Below are 16895 nucleotides of genomic sequence, written 5' to 3'. Positions count from 1 at the left end.
TTCTCTATGTATATGCGTGAGATAATAGTACTTCGAATGACCTTGAAAAGGTGAAGCCTCTATTTCTCAAAAGAAACGAAACATTCCAGCATAAATTTTCGGGGGGGGCAAGAATTTAAACAAAACGAGATCACGTAAGCATAATTGTTCTGTGCGGCGTGTAACTACATTTCAGACTAAGTAGACTTAGTTTTTGGGTGTTAAGACTTGGCGACACAGAGTATCAAAAGGTCTTAGTCGCTCAAGTCACTGCAGTGTTATTCTGTTGCCAATCGCCGCCTGACTATATGAAAATACGTTACACGTATTTAAACATTTCACGCCATCCTTTAGGAAGTGGCAGTGGCCTATTCGAAGTTAATCACTGCTCCGGAACGTTAAGTAATATCAAAGATTGACCATTCTCCACGTAATGCTGAACAGAGAAACCCCTCAGCGTCACATGGGCATCGAACTCTGGCCCTGAGATTCGTTTCCCCACCGCCCACCGCTTTAGGCAACACGGAATACACACAGCTCGACCCCCTCCGTGGGGTTTGCAGCGAGACGCATGATAAACTTAAGAAACAATTTGTTAGCGGTGGAGGCTGCTGATTGCGGTCGGCGCCAATCAGCCGGTAGGATCCTCTCATCCCGCCACTAAACTACTGTTTTATAGCAGGTCTTGTTCACTCCAAGTGTCTCGTCAGCCTCCCGACAGCAGCGCTTGAAGTCTCGCCCTCTGTAAACTTGCGTCCGTAACATTTTACAACCTTGTGAGAGAGTTCGTTTCTCCGAGTTGCGTTTGTGGAACTTCACAGGTGAGTTCTTCTTACCCACAAGTCGATCAACGGAACATCCGGCCCTACCAGTCACGCCTCAAGAGATCTCATTTTCACTAAACGAGACGGGGACCTCCCAACTCTACACAACACAAATGCTCACCGCCCTAACTGAAGCATTCCGTGATTTTCCTCAGTTGTGAGGAAAACAACAGGTACAATTTTAAAAAAAAAAAAGTATTCCCTCAATCACGGTAGGTTTCAACCAACGTAATTACCTCCACCCTCCGTTTCAGAGACCAACTATTCTGGGTTCAACCCCAGACATCCATCCAAAACAAGTTTACACAAAGGATCTGAGGTTTTCACGGCTGTGAGTCTGAAGATGGCTGTCTTCTGGGTTGTTGGGCAGTGTAGTCTGGTCGAAGTTTACCGACGTTTCAGAGGTCCTTGCTGCATCCTTCATCAGGGCGATGAGTGAACAGCAGCCTCCTCTTACCAGAGGCAAAATCCTTTAGTACAAACCCGTCGAGGACTTAAGCCAAGGCAACAAAACCTGCCCGTGTCAGCACATCTACAGTAAAAAAGTCTTTTGGACTCTGATCTCCAATTCCAGCTATGCGTTACACTAGTCTTCAGAACACCATCATGAGAGTCTGCAGGGACCGGTTACTTCCACATCGTTCATCGGCCCATTCCAAAAAGGGCGAACTACCAAGTCCTAACAACACAAGTTAAGGCACGTTTTCCAAAGCAGAACCTAGACGTCGTAAACAACTATCGAAACGCAAAATTTTTAAGAGCATTCATGCATAAATCCAATGAAATGAACGTAAAACTGGAAGGAAGTCCTGTCGAACGTACGTCACAGTTTTTAAAGTACCTAGTAGGCTTAATGGATTTTGATTAATTTTACAATTGACGAGCTGGGATTCCACACTAGAGATGTCAGATTAATTCAATTTCAGACCTGTAAATAAAATGTTGCTCTGTGATATTTTACAAAAAAATATACATCGTTTTCACTAAAAGGCTCGAACCGAAGACAGTTATAAGACAAATTCCGTGGCGGAGCGCTAACTCATATATTACCATAATTTTTACGTGTTTGTTTATAAAGTTCGTACAACAAATATCAAGCAGTTAAAATGTTCAAGGTCCAAAACTGGAAGTGACGTAAGCGAACAGCTGGCGTTATAATTCCGATACCACTTCTCGAACCTTTTCATCTGTCCACCATTCTACCAGCGAATACGCCGTCCAAGTGAATAAGACCTTTCTATAATGTTCATCTTGGTTTCGCCGCAAAATACAGTCAAGTCTCGAAAACGTAACTGAAATTAATATTTTTTCTTAAAATTCGGGACACATACCAGTTTCTTTGCGTGACACGTCTGGAATAAATAACGAATGGTAACTACGGGAGAGTACGTGGAAATTACTAATGACTGGAAATTCGCCAGCTGTACGCTTACGTCACTTCCTGTTTCGGCCTTGAAAAAGGTAGCAATTTTATACCATTCTCTTCTGTTTCACAAATCTTTCATCCTGAAACTGCCAATGGCACAGCCGACAGTTGATCAGTGCGGGACGCAGCCTCGCAGTTTCGTCCATCCACGTCGTCATCAGAATTCGACGTCTAGGGCGTCTCTTTGTCAGCGCGTGGAGCTTAACTGTGAATATATCGAATAAGCAGTCGTGGACAGCCGTCAAGGGGTGGTCCTCCAGATTGGGGTGGGGGGGGGTAACAGAAGCTCTATGTATGGAATTAGGGTGTTTTATACAAAATGTCGTAGTGCCTCACACTTTCCGCTGTCTTGTGAACCATCGGGTAGCATCTGCTTTGTCGAAGACTGTGATCCACGGGTTAAAACGTCCAGATTAAAAGTCGGACCCATTGATCGAATAGATCCACGTGAAAAGGATTTGACAGGAAGCTGTCCGGTTCACGGACTTTGGTTGCAAATTAAAAGTAGACTTTTCAAACCCCCCCCTCCCTTATATAACAATAATAAAAGACACGCATTACTTTAACCCCTGATTGTCCACTAATCACATCTCGGCACTGATAGTTGCGACTCTGGGGCGCTACGCCCCACCTCTTCCATCCCCCCCCCCCCACTCCCCGAGGATTAGCGTTCAGAGATTGCTCTTATCGAAAACCCATTTCATCCCCCTGCCCTCCTCCTCATTGTCCTTTCATCTGTAATTCTCCTCCATTCCATTATTTTTCACCCCACATTCATTTCCCCCCCTTTAGAAGCTAACCTATTCAAAACTATCGGCAATTCGCTGTAACACAATCATGCCGAGCTCCGTACATTTGCACGCCAACCCACAGGACAGAAATTTTAATTAAATTCCCTATGGATTACACATGACGCACATCGTCGCTGGCTACATCCCTTAGCGGCAAATATCTTGGCGTTTCGAACGCAAGGCGTTGATATAAAGTCGTAAAACAGCTGAAGGGAGGGAAAAATAAGGAAGTTGCTGACAGTCCATCAACACCTCTAGCGTGATGTGGATTCGCCTGTCGAGAAACCAAAAAAGTGCTGTCATAACGCCCAGAGACATCTCTCTCGTATTTAAACAGATTACAAAACAAAGAAGAATCACTCGCGTTAAAGCCACGTGCATATGCACCGACTTCCGAGGCTACTGAATAACTTGACGGGTGTCGGATACATTGCATCCGGATCCGACACGCCAGGAATTCGTTTCGGGAAGGAGCAATCCGGGAACCGAAAGCCTTTAATTGAATTCTGTGTGATAGATAACGCCCCCCCCCCCCACCACCCACCCCGAAACCTTACAAACACTGGCTGCCTGCAGCGCTCAGCCTACGCCGAGGGCCCACGCCATCTTCAGACTCCAAATCTCATCCAGCGCTGCCACCTTAAACACACACGCAATTGAACTTACTACAGAATGTTCGCTGTTGTGGCAACAGTGTTGCAACACTACTTCAGCTTCACAGTTGCTGCTCGCGTATAGGACTTGACAAAGTTTTGCATCAGCGCATGAAAGATCCGGACTTCTTAGACTTTATCATTAAAATAACACGTATAAACCATACCAGATCTGATCAGAACTGTCGTAACCCAAATTAATTCCAAGAGCGTCTTGTATTTAATCTTCTGTCCACGTTTTTGTCAGTTTTCTTCACATGTTGGACACATTTCCTCCTGTTTTCTACAGCCAACTACCAAACCCTTCATGCATCATCTTGTTCGCTGAGTTTGTCTCAAACTGAGTACTCGATTAGTGCAAACGACCTCAGCTTAATTCAGTTCGCAGTGGTAAGAAGGTGGAACAAATTCCTCATGGCCTTGGCGTCCAAGTAAGTCCTTTTAAGATCTTCGCCGACTGCCGTATCATCCACACAAACCCTGTCTTTAACCCTTTGAAGCCGAAGATCGTCTGAATATTATTTATGAACTCAGTCCGTACCGCGAAGAAAACACTACACCTCACCATTACGAAAATCAGCTGGTTAACCCTTTGAAGCCGAAGCTCGTCTTCATAATATTTACGAATCCAGACCGTACCGCGAAGAAAACACTTCACTTAACCATTAGAAGTCGAATCAGGCGGTACCACATAAGATTTAACATCCCGGTCAAAGCCTTAATTCTGATTATCTGCCATAACTCTGTCAGAAGTTGCTCTCCATCGACTGTGGGAGGTCCTTTGTGGGAAAACAATCGACGTCTGAAAGAAGGTCCTCGCTGAACTACACATTTAAAAACGTATTCGCGAACATCCGCGATGTTCTTTCATAAAACCACGAGTTTCGTATTCGTAACAAATCAACGCCACATACACAACCCACGACCGGTGAATGGATGATTTCAAAGCACAGGAAAACCTCGACTTGGCGTTCTGATTGTCGTGTCCTTCAGTTTCATACGCATTCTTTATTACTGTATCAGATATTACGAACCTCATTTCGGAATCATTTGAACGAGATACTTAAGACGCCGATTTCAATTGTTTTATTTAGAGTCTTCCGACACACGCTGTGCCAACATGGGGGTGGAGGCTTCACTTCCAATGCACGCCACCCCCGCAGAGCAAATTGTAAATTAACGCCTAAACGTCTTGTCCGTGAATCAACCAAATTATTATATCTGCGCACACTGACAGAGGCTGATAGTCGCTCAAGTGGCCAAGAAATCTGCAATATTTTCATTGAGGCCAAAAATTCGTTACCGTGTGTCGTGATATCAAGAGATCTATTCCATCCGCGCCTACGTCTATCAGGTGAGCTCTTGCCCTCAGGTTCTTCGACACAATGTTTCCGAAATTCCAATATCAACAAATAATTTCTGCGATGCAGGTAATAAGACAATAGAATGGGAAAACGTCTGCTCACAGACGTTCCCATTTAAATAGAGAAGCAGTGAGGAACACAGCGGAAAATAGGTTTAAAAATGCGTACAATGCCCTTATAATAAAACCGGAACATACGAGGAAGAAAGCTGCCATTAACTGTGGTAACAACTGATTAGATATGACAACACTCGTAGTGCACATTTCATTATGGCTGCTCTGGGAACAACAAACTTACTCAAATAGAATTCGCAATAAAAGTGTTTCCCCGTACGGTAAAGAGACAGACGTGCTCTAAAGATGGGTCCTTCTGCAATCGATGACGTAACGCTTCCGTTCAAATGGCTCCGAGTGACCAAATCCGTTTACGTGACCGGGTCTCGGCTCCAAAAACCCGCCACCGGACTTCGTTACCGGACTCGTCGGTCCAATCCATGAGTCTGCCTAAGTCACGGGTAATCGTGTCCCAACGCGTTCCGGGACCCGATGGCATTTTATGGTAAAGAAACAAAGATAACCGTATGCAACCACAGAGTATTTAGCAGCCCGCGTATAATCGAACCCGCGTTGATAGTGGGTTTACTGTAACACAGATGTGGGAAAGGGGGTAGGTCTCAGAAACGTTCGAGGCCAGAATATCGACAAAATTTCAAATATACAGCAAACAAAATAAATAACCTCTGAGCAATGCAAATTTTTCCGTGAGCAGACCTCGAGAAAACCCCGTCTCTTCGTGTGTTACTTCTTCGGGCTGCATTCGTTGCCAGACGAGATGCACCCCCCGGACGTCTCAACCCCTGCCACACCGTACTTCCAACAATCTCCCCCAACCCCCATTATATTAAAAATCTCGCTTCCGTATTGGTCCTTGTAACGACATGGACAATGAGACTTTCGTCTTAACTGAGTCTATAAAAGTTCTCCGTTCTTGAACACAAGCTCAGGTCCCGAAGTGTCGTACTTATTACAGCGTATAAACGTAAAAGAAAAAGTTAAATAATAATATTACAGAGACGGAATTACGGGACGTAATTGAAAAGAACGACTCAGAGCAAATTCTCAAACTGCACACCAGATGGAAGAACGGGGCGTCCTTACAAGTGCTGACCACGAGTGACCACAATCAACGAAGGTGGTTAATTTAAGCACGACGGTGACACCTCGATCACCACAGGTCTCCCGTCGGAATCAAATGGCGACCGCAAAACCATAATAATCATTATCCTTTATATTAATATCTCCTTACGTTTAACATTAAAAAATAAATAACGGCATCTGATGGCGTCTGGGAAAGGAAATTCACAAATCACAATAAATAATTTTAAATTTGGGAATGTCGATGACGTAACTTTGGGCAAATTAAATTATGGTGTCATCGGAGACCATAAATGCAAAATATACATACTTACGAGATAACTGAGGCAATTACATTCTTTAACACGAGCAAAAATAACACATCAACTGACCAAGTTTCACGTGAGAAATTACTGAGTCACACGGACACAAATCCGTTGAATCCTTTTGTAATCCGCAAGGCAGTGACGCATAAGAGAGAGATGTACCCTTCTCTCATCCCAGCATAATATCCATGAGTCCAATTCTTCGAAGGCGCACGCATCATCTAAATTCACGCATTTTAAAACAGACTGAGTTATACGCATTCAAAATCATGCTTTGTGCGAAACGTTAAGTCAAAATGTTGTAAATACCAACGGAGCAAAACAAAAAACTTCCGAAACTTTGGTACCAATCTACGAGTTCACATGGCGTCAGAACCAAAGAGGCCAACATACACATCTATGCTGTGAAAACCCAAAATCTCGTACGTTAATTAACTCATTATAAGATACAAAACTGTGAGATATAAAATTCCTAAATGATTCCAGAATGATACACTCGTGATTCGTGCTTCAAGTATAGCAACACTGCCCTCAAACGCTTTACTTTATATGCGAGGCGGCGACTGGGATTTGACCTTCAAGTTTGAAATTTTTACATTTCTCTTTAAAACGTTGACTTCTATTTTTGGTCTGAGTTCGCTACGACTCTTTCGAATTTCGGTTCAGCCGAGGAACGTATTAAAGAGATTGCAGATATTAATTTCCAATGCTGCTACTGAGCTGCGTGCCGTATTCGTCCAGATATCAAACCCAACTGTAAAAGTAACTGCCATGTTTGTTCCTCTCATAATTTGAACGGGTCAGACAAGATACTGACAAGAGGATGGCCCGGTTGGTCATGCCGAAACCTCACCTGAAATTTTGCTCGTCTACAGAGCCCATCTAGTAATGATTGTACTCAAAATTTCAGCTGCTGATGCGCTGTGCAAGGGTGAGAAAAAATTGCTCAAAGTTGGTATGTATATTTAAAATTCGCTCCGCCCCGCATGCGCGTGACAGCAGCAATCCCCAAAATAATTAATTTTAATATACTGGTATCTTATGTTAAGAATCACCCATGGAAGTCTCTTTCAAACAATGTTCTATTAAAACCGAAGCGTAAACATTGAATCACTTTTCGTATTACACGTTTCAGAATGAAATTTGGGGTGCAAATAACCTGTGGAGGAAGACCGGCATAGATGCTATTAAAACTAAACATAAGGAATGTGTTAAATCCCGACGAATATATTTTAGACTAATTACTGTATATGACACTGCAATGGGTTTAAAAATAATTTTCCTATCGCGTTAAACTAAACGTATCGAATGATTCCGCCTGTGATAACTTTCTCGGAGAGAAAGACTGATAAGGAAAGTACGAAAACATCAGCAAAACTGCTCCTTAGCTGTGTGAGATTTCCTCCTTCGGAGTACGAAAATACATATAAATCGGACTGCCTTATTTATGACTGGTTTTTGTTCCTTGTACTTCAATTGTTTCCTTAGTTACAAACGCTACCACCAGAAGGCACTTTTATACAGTCGTAGATAATAGACGATGAAAACTTTTATTTCTATCAGTTTTATCACAGAAAAGTAAAATATCTGGACGTAAAAGACGTGTCGAATGCTACAAAACTCAGACAAGACATCGAACTGTTGTAACACGAAACTTAACCCTGAACGATGGTCTCATTCTAACCCACTTTTCCGGACTTCATATCCTGTTCCTTGGGGGTTAGGTTTCTTGAATGGTCACCCCACCTAATTTCAAGACCCATTGCGTCGGTCTGAAAGACGACGATTTCGTCGCCATATTCCGTAAATGCCCGTTCGTGTCCAGTTCATGTAATGAGGTCCTGGCTGTTATGCCTCGTGATTAAAATGAATCGTTTGGCTCCCCCAGCTCGTGCGATGTTGGTATGCAGCCTGTGACGTCACAGCAAGTAATGGAATGTCGCGTCTCGAGGGGACGCGTCTAAGGCTGCCAAGCCAGGGCTCTGTCCATTTTCAGCAACGAACGATTTTGAACCACAACTAACGAAACTCGGTAGTGAAGTGACTCATTTCCTTACGTCACTGTTCAACAGGACTTACTTACTTATTAACTCGCTCATTTCCCAAGTAAGTACCTACCCGATCGCAAAGGATAGGGTCGTGATATTGCGATGGGATGAAATCATGTATCTGGGGAACTGGGCCTCCGAAGAACCCAATGCCCATCACCCTGTGGGTAGAATGTTACATCTGCAGGAACAAGCTTCTCAAAACATTTCCTGCTGTTAGGAAAACCAAAGAGCCACGGTGGTCTAGCGGTTAGAACGCTGGCCGTGTAATCCTGGGGTCTCGGGTTCGATTCCCGGCGGTGCCCGAATTTATAACTTGTGTTGGGCAAGGCCGTGGTCTAGGCAACACGGAGTTTTCCTCCGGGGGCTTCCCCGGTTTCTCCGTGGCATCCCAACAATTACTTCATTCACACGCAGAAGAAGGCAATGGCAAACCACTTCTGGATCATCTGCCAAGAACGTATATGAACAGGTCGAAGTCCGAGAAAAGGATGGAAGGATCCTGTTCATATGGACCTGTCGTCAGACAGAACACTAAATAATAATAACATGAGGTGGTCTAGCGGTTAGAACGCTGGCCTTGTAATCCTGGGGTCTCGGGTTCGATTCCCGGCGGTGCCCGAATTTATAACTTGTGTTGGGCAAGGCCGTGGTCTAGGCAACACGGAGTTTTCCTCCGTGGCATCCCAACAATTACTCCATTCACACACAGAAGAAGGCAATGGCAAACCACTTCTGGATCATCTGCCAAGAACGTATATGAACAGGTCCCAGTCCGAGAAAAGGATGGAAGGATCCTGTTCATATGGACCTGTCGTCAGACAGAACACTAAATAATAATAAGATCAGGTGGTCTAGCGGTTAGAACGCTGGCCTTGTAATCCTGGGGTCTCGGGTTCGATTCCCGGCGGTGACCGAATTTATAACTTGTGTTGGGCAAGGCCGTGGTCTAGGCAACACGGAGTTTTCCTCCGTGGCATCCCAACAATTACTCCATTCACACACAGAAGAAGGCAATGGCAAACCACTTCTGGATCATCTGCCAAGAACGTATATGAACAGGTCCCAGTCCGAGAAAAGGATGTAAGGATCCTGTTCATATGGACCTGTCGTCAGACAGAACACTAAACAATAATAAGATGAGGTGGTCTAGCGGTTAGAACGCTGGCCTTGTAATCCTGGGGTCTCGGGTTCGATTCCCGGCTGTGCCCGAATTTATAACTTGTGTTGGGCAAGGCCGTGGTCTAGGCAACACGGAGTTTTCCTCCGTGGCATCCCAACAATTACTCCATTCACACACAGAAGAAGGCAATGGCAAACCACTTCTGGATCATCTGCCAAGAACGTATATGAACAGGTCCCAGTCCGAGAAAAGGATGGAAGGATCCTGTTCATATGGACCTGTCGTCAGACAGAACACTAAATAATAATAAGATGAGGTGGTCTAGCGGTTAGAACGCCGGCCTTGTAATCCTGGGGTCTCGGGTTCGATTCCCGGCGGTGCCCGAATTTATAACTTGTGTTGGGCAAGGCCGTGGTCTAGGCAACACGGAGTTTTCCTCCGTGGCATCCCAACAATTACTCCATTCACACACAGAAGAAGGCAATGGCAAACCACTTCTGGATCATCTGCCAAGAACGTATATGAACAGGTCCCAGTCCGAGAAAAGGATGGAAGGATCCTGTTCATATGGACCTGTCGTCAGACAGAACACTAAATAATAATAAGATGAGGTGGTCTAGCGGTTAGAACGCCGGCCTTGTAATCCTGGGGTCTCGGGTTCGATTCCCGGCGGTGCCCGAATTTATAACTTGTGTTGGGCAAGGCCGTGGTCTAGGCAACACGGAGTTTTCCTCCGTGGCATCCCAACAATTACTCCATTCACACACAGAAGAAGGCAATGGCAAACCACTTCTGGATCATCTGCCAAGAACGTATATGAACAGGTCCCAGTCCGAGAAAAGGATGGAAGGATCCTGTTCATATGGACCTGTCATCAGACCCAACGTAGCGTTTGTGTTCAACGCCAACTTCCGCTTGTGCAAACCTGTTCGTACGTCCACCAACTAAGATCTTTCAGACTGCCCAACTAAATTTTCTGATCTCCTCCCCTATGCGTGCTACATGTCATTCCCATAACAAGTTGCACAGTGGCCGTAACAAACATGTTCAAATACCAACGTTCGATACTGTAAGAAAATTCTGGTTCTGTGCCGAATCTCCGCGTCTAATCGCCAGCTTTTAACTAAATGTCGTATGAATTTGTATTTGGTTTGTATTACTTCAGTAATTCCAGCGTTACATAAATGAAGAAAGTCACTTCATACACAACCTGACCTATTGCTAGCTGGCGAGTGAACCTTTCACTTTCATCTTGTCACAATCAACTTAAGACTGTCATCGTCTCGCCAACCCGTGACCGGCCGTGGGTAGCAGTTGTGACCCAGGTGACGACCACGGTTAACGCCGTCACAGTGGGAATAACCTGTAGAAAGTGTAATAATAGTTCACCTCTGCTACAACAGATGTTAAAACTGTTGTCTTCCTGATCAAACGCACTTGGAAATGCGGTCTACGCCAGAGTTTATTATTACCTGGAGTTCTCCCCAGAAATTTCCGGAACCCGAACGTGCATCACCGTCTCGGTCCACAAGAGCCCGACAGTGGACCGGACCATCACACTCTATTTGAGTGAGATAAAACTGAATTCTCACTTTTGAGAACATGACTACAGTGGGCGTACATTTAGGCCAAATTACTTGACTTAAAATTTAAAAGCGACGTAATTAAACATTTCTGTGACCCCGTGGCACTGTTTTTCTACCGTCATTCTTACTTTGGTTATAATCATCATTAAATTTCTGATTCAGCAAGGGTTACGGGAATGTTCGTCTGAGCTAGATACATAACTGAGGACAAGAACCACGGCGGTCGGAGCATTTTCGAGCGTATCGCGCCCTGCGCCTTGTTATATTTAGTCATGCGCTATCTGAACAATGTCTGGCACGTAGGAACTGCTGTTTTATTTCCTAATCTCTTACAAGGAGCGCTCCAGTGCAACGCCCGACTGAGACGGATTACAGTATTTTGTTAGGGGGCTGTTAGGAAGGGGCGGGGTTTTCGTCCGTCGATTCTTAATCAGCTTCTGCTACAAAAAGCTTTTTTTTTTTTTTGCACATTAATCCTAACCCTAAAATCTCAATCCTGATCAGCCGTCTCCTGGGAACAAAACAAATTGTTAGCGAGTTCTAAATGCGTTCGTTTCCATCTGTTACTCTCACTGAAAAAGCACGAGAAATTCCTGCCAGGAGAATGAATTGGTTGGTTACGGACGAGTTAATTAAGTTTCTGATAATCTTCAGCTACTGAATGACAGCCATGACGTAATTAATGACGTCATTCATTTGCAGAGACCACATGTAAAAAATTTGGTTACTTATATATTCTTCCTTGTGATAGTAAAAGATTTTATTTTATTTATTTAGTGTTCTGTGTGACGACAGGTCCATATGAACAGGATCCTTCCATCCTTTTCTCGGACTGGGACCTGTTCATATAAGTTCTTGGCAGACGATCCAGAAGTGGTTTGCCATTGCCTTCTTCTGTGTGTGAATGGAGTAATTGTTGGGATGCCACGGAGGAAAACTCCGTGTTGCCTAGACCACGGCCTTGCCCAACACAAGTTATAAATCCGGGCACCGCCGGGAATCGAACCCGAGACCCCAGGATTACAAGGCCAGCGTTCTAACCGCTAGACCACCTCATATTATTATTATTTAGTGTTCTGTCTGACGACAGGTCCATATGAACAGGATCCTTCCATCCTTTTCTCGGACTGGGACCTGTTCATATACGTTCTTAGCAGATGATCCAGAAGTGGTTTGCCATTGCCTTCTTCTGTGTGTGAACGGAGTAATTGTTGGGATGCCACGGAGGAAAACTCCGTGTTGCCTAGACCACGGCCTTGCCCAACACAAGTTATAAATTCGGGCACCGCCGGGAATCGAACCCGAGACCCCAGGATTACAAGGCCAGCGTTCTAACCGCTAGACCACCTCATCTTATTATTATTTAGTGTTCTGTCTGACGACAGGTCCATATGAACAGCATCCTTCCATCCTTTTCTCGGACTGGGACCTGTTCATATACGTTCTTAGCAGATGATCCAGAAGTGGTTTGCCATTGCCTTCTTCTGTGTGTGAACGGAGTAATTGTTGGGATGCCACGGAGGAAAACTCCGTGTTGCCTAGACCACGGCCTTGCCCAACACAAGTTATAAATTCGGGCACCGCCGGGAATCGAACCCGAGACCCCAGGATTACAAGGCCAGCGTTCTAACCGCTAGACCACCTCATCTTATTATTATTTAGTGTTCTGTCTGACGACAGGTCCATATGAACAGCATCCTTCCATCCTTTTCTCGGACTGGGACCTGTTCATATACGTTCTTGGCAGATGATCCAGAAGTGGTTTGCCATTGCCTTCTTCTGTGTGTGAATGGAGTAATTGTTGGGATGCCACGGAGGAAAACTCCGTGTTGCCTAGATCCCGGCCTTGCCCAACACAAGTTATAAATTCGGGCACCGCCGGGAATCGAACCCGAGACCCCAGGATTACAAGGCCAGCCTTCTAACCGCTAGACCACCGTGGCTACTATAATTTTACCTTATTTTATGTTTTAAGGAGTTTCAGGGTTGAAAATTTGGTCTCTCAGCCTCGGGACAGACACAAACTGAAGATGTCTGAGAAGAGAGAACTGAGAAACACGGAATGGAACAGGAAGGCAATTCATAATAACGGATCACAAAGAGCGATCCTTCTTCTGCTTCGTCTACATTTTTACTCGCTAGTCACTGTGGCCTGTTCTTGTTCAGAATTTGCTTTTAAAATCCCAAGCCCTTTTCAGATACTTGGAAGACCCTATGGAATGGGGGAGGTCACTCGTCACCAAATCTCTTCCTGCAGGGGACAGTACAACACAAGTAAACGAGGACAAACATCCGTGCCTCCAGTGGAATTCGAACCCAGAACCAAGACCATGCGTCTCCTTCTGCCTTGTGTTCTTCACCACATAAGAGACTGTACTGACGGCAGAGCTGACAAATGCACTCAGGATTTTAGTCAAGAAATCCTGAAAACGCAGAAGTTATCACTGATTGTGTGGGCGGATATGGACTGGATTCATCTGGCTTATGACGGAGACCAGTGACGGACTCTTGTGAAAAGTGTTGGTTCGATAAAGGGCGTAGAATTTGTTGGCTTCCTGGGAGACCATGGGGTTCTCAAGATGGGCTCTGGTCCACCGAGTTACCATTTGCTGATACATCTAGACGGACAGACCAACCGAATGACACAGCCATATAAACACACACGAAAAATAAGTTAGGTAACACGACTGGCAAGTTTAGTATCGGAGCGGAAATCACAAAATTATGTTCCGTCAAAAAGTCTGGAATAAGGAATTTCCATTATTCGCTTGTGACTGTGATCCATGTGGGGTTCTGAGTGATGAAACAGAACGCAATGTGACTTTCGATATAAATCCTTCTTCCGTGTCAGCCGTCATCGAGATGCTCACATTTTTTGGGGCATCAGCACTAAAGTTTATTTCCGACGCTCCTCTGATGTCATTTCGCATGGTTTCAAACCTGAATAATTCAGGTTAGGGTTTTTGTTCGACTGTTTCCAGTATTGAACCAAACGCGGGCGCAGTACAGTCTAGAAAGTTGGATCCGGAACACACGGGAAAAGCTGATGTACTGTGGCCACATCTGACTTCATCCACGCACGTGGAAACACCCGAATGTTAAGTTACGAAAGCTGTCAAGTTGGGGTTCTTATCAACGGACATCCTATCCTGGAGGTCTGCACGGCCGAAATTTCAACATTTCAATCCGCACGAGGGCCATTTCATCCGATCCCGTCAAAATCAAGTTGACTTTGACCCGACTTAATTCTATTCCAGCCCAAAAGAAGCCCGACCTATTTACATTCTGCCCTGACTATCATACCACGAATACATTTTATGTTCGTTTGAACGCATAAATTCTGGTGATCATTGGACGAATTTCTGACGATGCTTCAAGAACACCGTAAGGTATTTTGGAGTTTGATGAACAACCCAATGATACCGGCTGCAAAGTTTGTAAGATGTCACGCCGATACGAGGTGCGATCGGAAAGTTTAAAGACTGTGTCAATAGAGGGCAAACCGGATGTAGTACGAGCTTCTGCCGCTAGGGGGTGCGGCCTACATTCATAGTGAATCAGTGTGCCAGCCGGCATCATCGAATTAGCATTTGTTTCTTAGTTACGGGCGTTTTGGTAGTGCATTACACCGACCCTCCTGCGATTTCGGAATGGCGTGTGCATCAAATTTTGCCAAAGACTCGCCAAAACGGCTACGGAAACCTATGAAATGCTGAAGCAAGCATTTGGGGAGTCCGCAATGGGTCGTGCACAAACTTTTGTGTGGCATTCACGTTTTAAAAATGGCCGGCCGAACCTCTGTCGATGATGATGACGAGCGTTCTGGACGACCATCTTCGAGCACAACGCCCGAAAATGTTACGAAGATCGACGTCGTACCATCAACGACTTGTGCGACGTTGTTGGGATAGGCTATGGGACCTGTCAGCTGATTCTAAAGGAAGAACTCCACATGCGACGCATCCTGTCTGAGGACCAGAAGCAGAATCGACTTCTCGTTTGTCAGGAGCTCAAAGATCTTGCAAGAACCGACCCCAACTTCCTTTCTAAGCTCCGTGTGACTTCTTCCTCTTCCCAAAGATGAAAATTCAGCTAAAGGGAAGGAGATTTGAGACGATAGAAGAGATTCAGGCAGAATCGCAGATGGTGCTTGACAGGCTGACAAAGAAAGATTTCCAGGGATGCTTCCAGGCTTGGCAGCGGCGCTGGGATCGTTGTGTTCACTCCCAGGGGAACTACTTCGAGGGTGATGGATGAATTTAATACCTGAGATAAGTGTACGGGTTTTTATACGCGCAGTCTTGAAACTTTCCGATCGCACCTCGTATATTTCTAAGACGGAACAATTACTAAAATCAAATCCGTCGGATGTTTCCGGAGCCTTGCGAAAGTAGAATGTCCCTATATAACTTCTGACCGCCACCGCGGACCTCTGTCCTATCAATCTACATCATATCACCGCTTCATTTTAAAATTATCTCACATAAAAAACAAGCCATCACTGTTCAAAGTCGGCTGGTCACTCACCCGATGCATGCTGGAGCCGATGTTGACGTCTTCCTGGCTGTGGTCTGCAGCAGTAGGGCCGTGTACTGTGTGATTAGCATCTCAAGACGGCGCCTGTACAAACTGCAACACGTTACACTTCTTCGGGTCGGGCTGTTTCGTCGACTGATGAAGATCTCAGCGAACTCGGCAAATTCCCCCAAACGCGAAAGTTAGACATCAAACTCCGTGCCGCGGAACTTGAGGACAAAACCACGTCGCCTAACGACGGAGGAGAGATCGAGAAAATAAATCGATGTTTCTCGTAAGGAAAGATTAAGTTTAAACTTAAAATTATTCATTGTCAGGACTTTTTCCATCGTCTGTTCTTCAAAATCACGACGTTTCGGAGGCTGGTTCTGTCTCCGTCTTCAGGTGAGAGGTACCTACTCTGTTGGGTCCCTTAGAAAGAGCTAGTCTCTGTCACTGGACAATATAAATCGTGCAATTATTTCAACTTATCCACCCAAGTACAGGTTCTGTCAGTAGATTAGTGACAGAGACTAGCTCTAAGGGACCCAACAGAGTAGATACCTCTCACCTGAAGACGGAGACAGAACAAGCCTCCGAAACGTCGTGGTTTTAAAGAACAGACGATGGGAAAAGTCCTGACCATGAATAATTTTAAGTTTAAAGTACCGTCGTCAAAACCCTTTAGAATTGAAAGACGAAGTCGTGATCCAAACTGGAAAATACTTTACGATTTCAAACGCTCTGACGAAACAAGCGATTAAATCCATTACGTAGAAAACATTTCTCTAAATGTTTCAGAGATAACAAATATCAAATACGGAATCAACGTTTGCGACTGAATATTTGTGACGTAGATCCACGTTACAAACCCGGAGACTTTTAATATCAGAGCTCAGTCTTCGAGGATATGAAATGTTTGACACTGATGGTGCTAAGGACCATTAACGACGCAGGTCCTGCGTAATAGTAAGAATAACTTGGGAGACAACCAGCAGAGCGGTCCTCGAAAAAGCCAACCATTTTGCAGGTACATCAATGGGTGATCACCGAGAACCACAAGACCCGATCAACGACTGTCATAATTGAGGTAATCCTTTCGCCAACTGAATTGCTACTTCATTAAT

At 44.9% G+C, this 16895-nt stretch overlaps 1 protein-coding gene across 8 annotated transcripts in view; it reads right to left on the bottom strand.

Annotated features, from left to right (window-relative positions):
• LOC110835215 (Src homology 2 domain-containing protein sprint) overlaps positions 1-16895 on the bottom strand; it is a 335746-nt gene that overhangs the window by 85247 nt on the left and 233604 nt on the right. Inside the window, exon 2 of one of the 8 annotated variants that reach the window (XM_087353537.1) lies at positions 15781-16020. The exons of the other annotated variants lie outside the window; for them this stretch is intronic. Within the exon in view, the coding sequence (XP_087209663.1) occupies positions 15781-15860 (80 nt within the window). The 5' untranslated portion in view covers positions 15861-16020. The remainder of the gene's footprint in view (positions 1-15780; positions 16021-16895) is intronic. 8 annotated transcript variants of the gene reach the window in all.

This window comes from Zootermopsis nevadensis, unplaced genomic scaffold (assembly GCF_977971745.1).
Source record: "Zootermopsis nevadensis isolate Lab colony 2312 unplaced genomic scaffold, Znev_1.0 Znev_ptg000022l, whole genome shotgun sequence".
Lineage (NCBI taxonomy): Eukaryota > Metazoa > Arthropoda > Insecta > Blattodea > Termopsidae > Zootermopsis > Zootermopsis nevadensis.
This window is presented reverse-complemented; position numbering and strand designations above follow the sequence as displayed.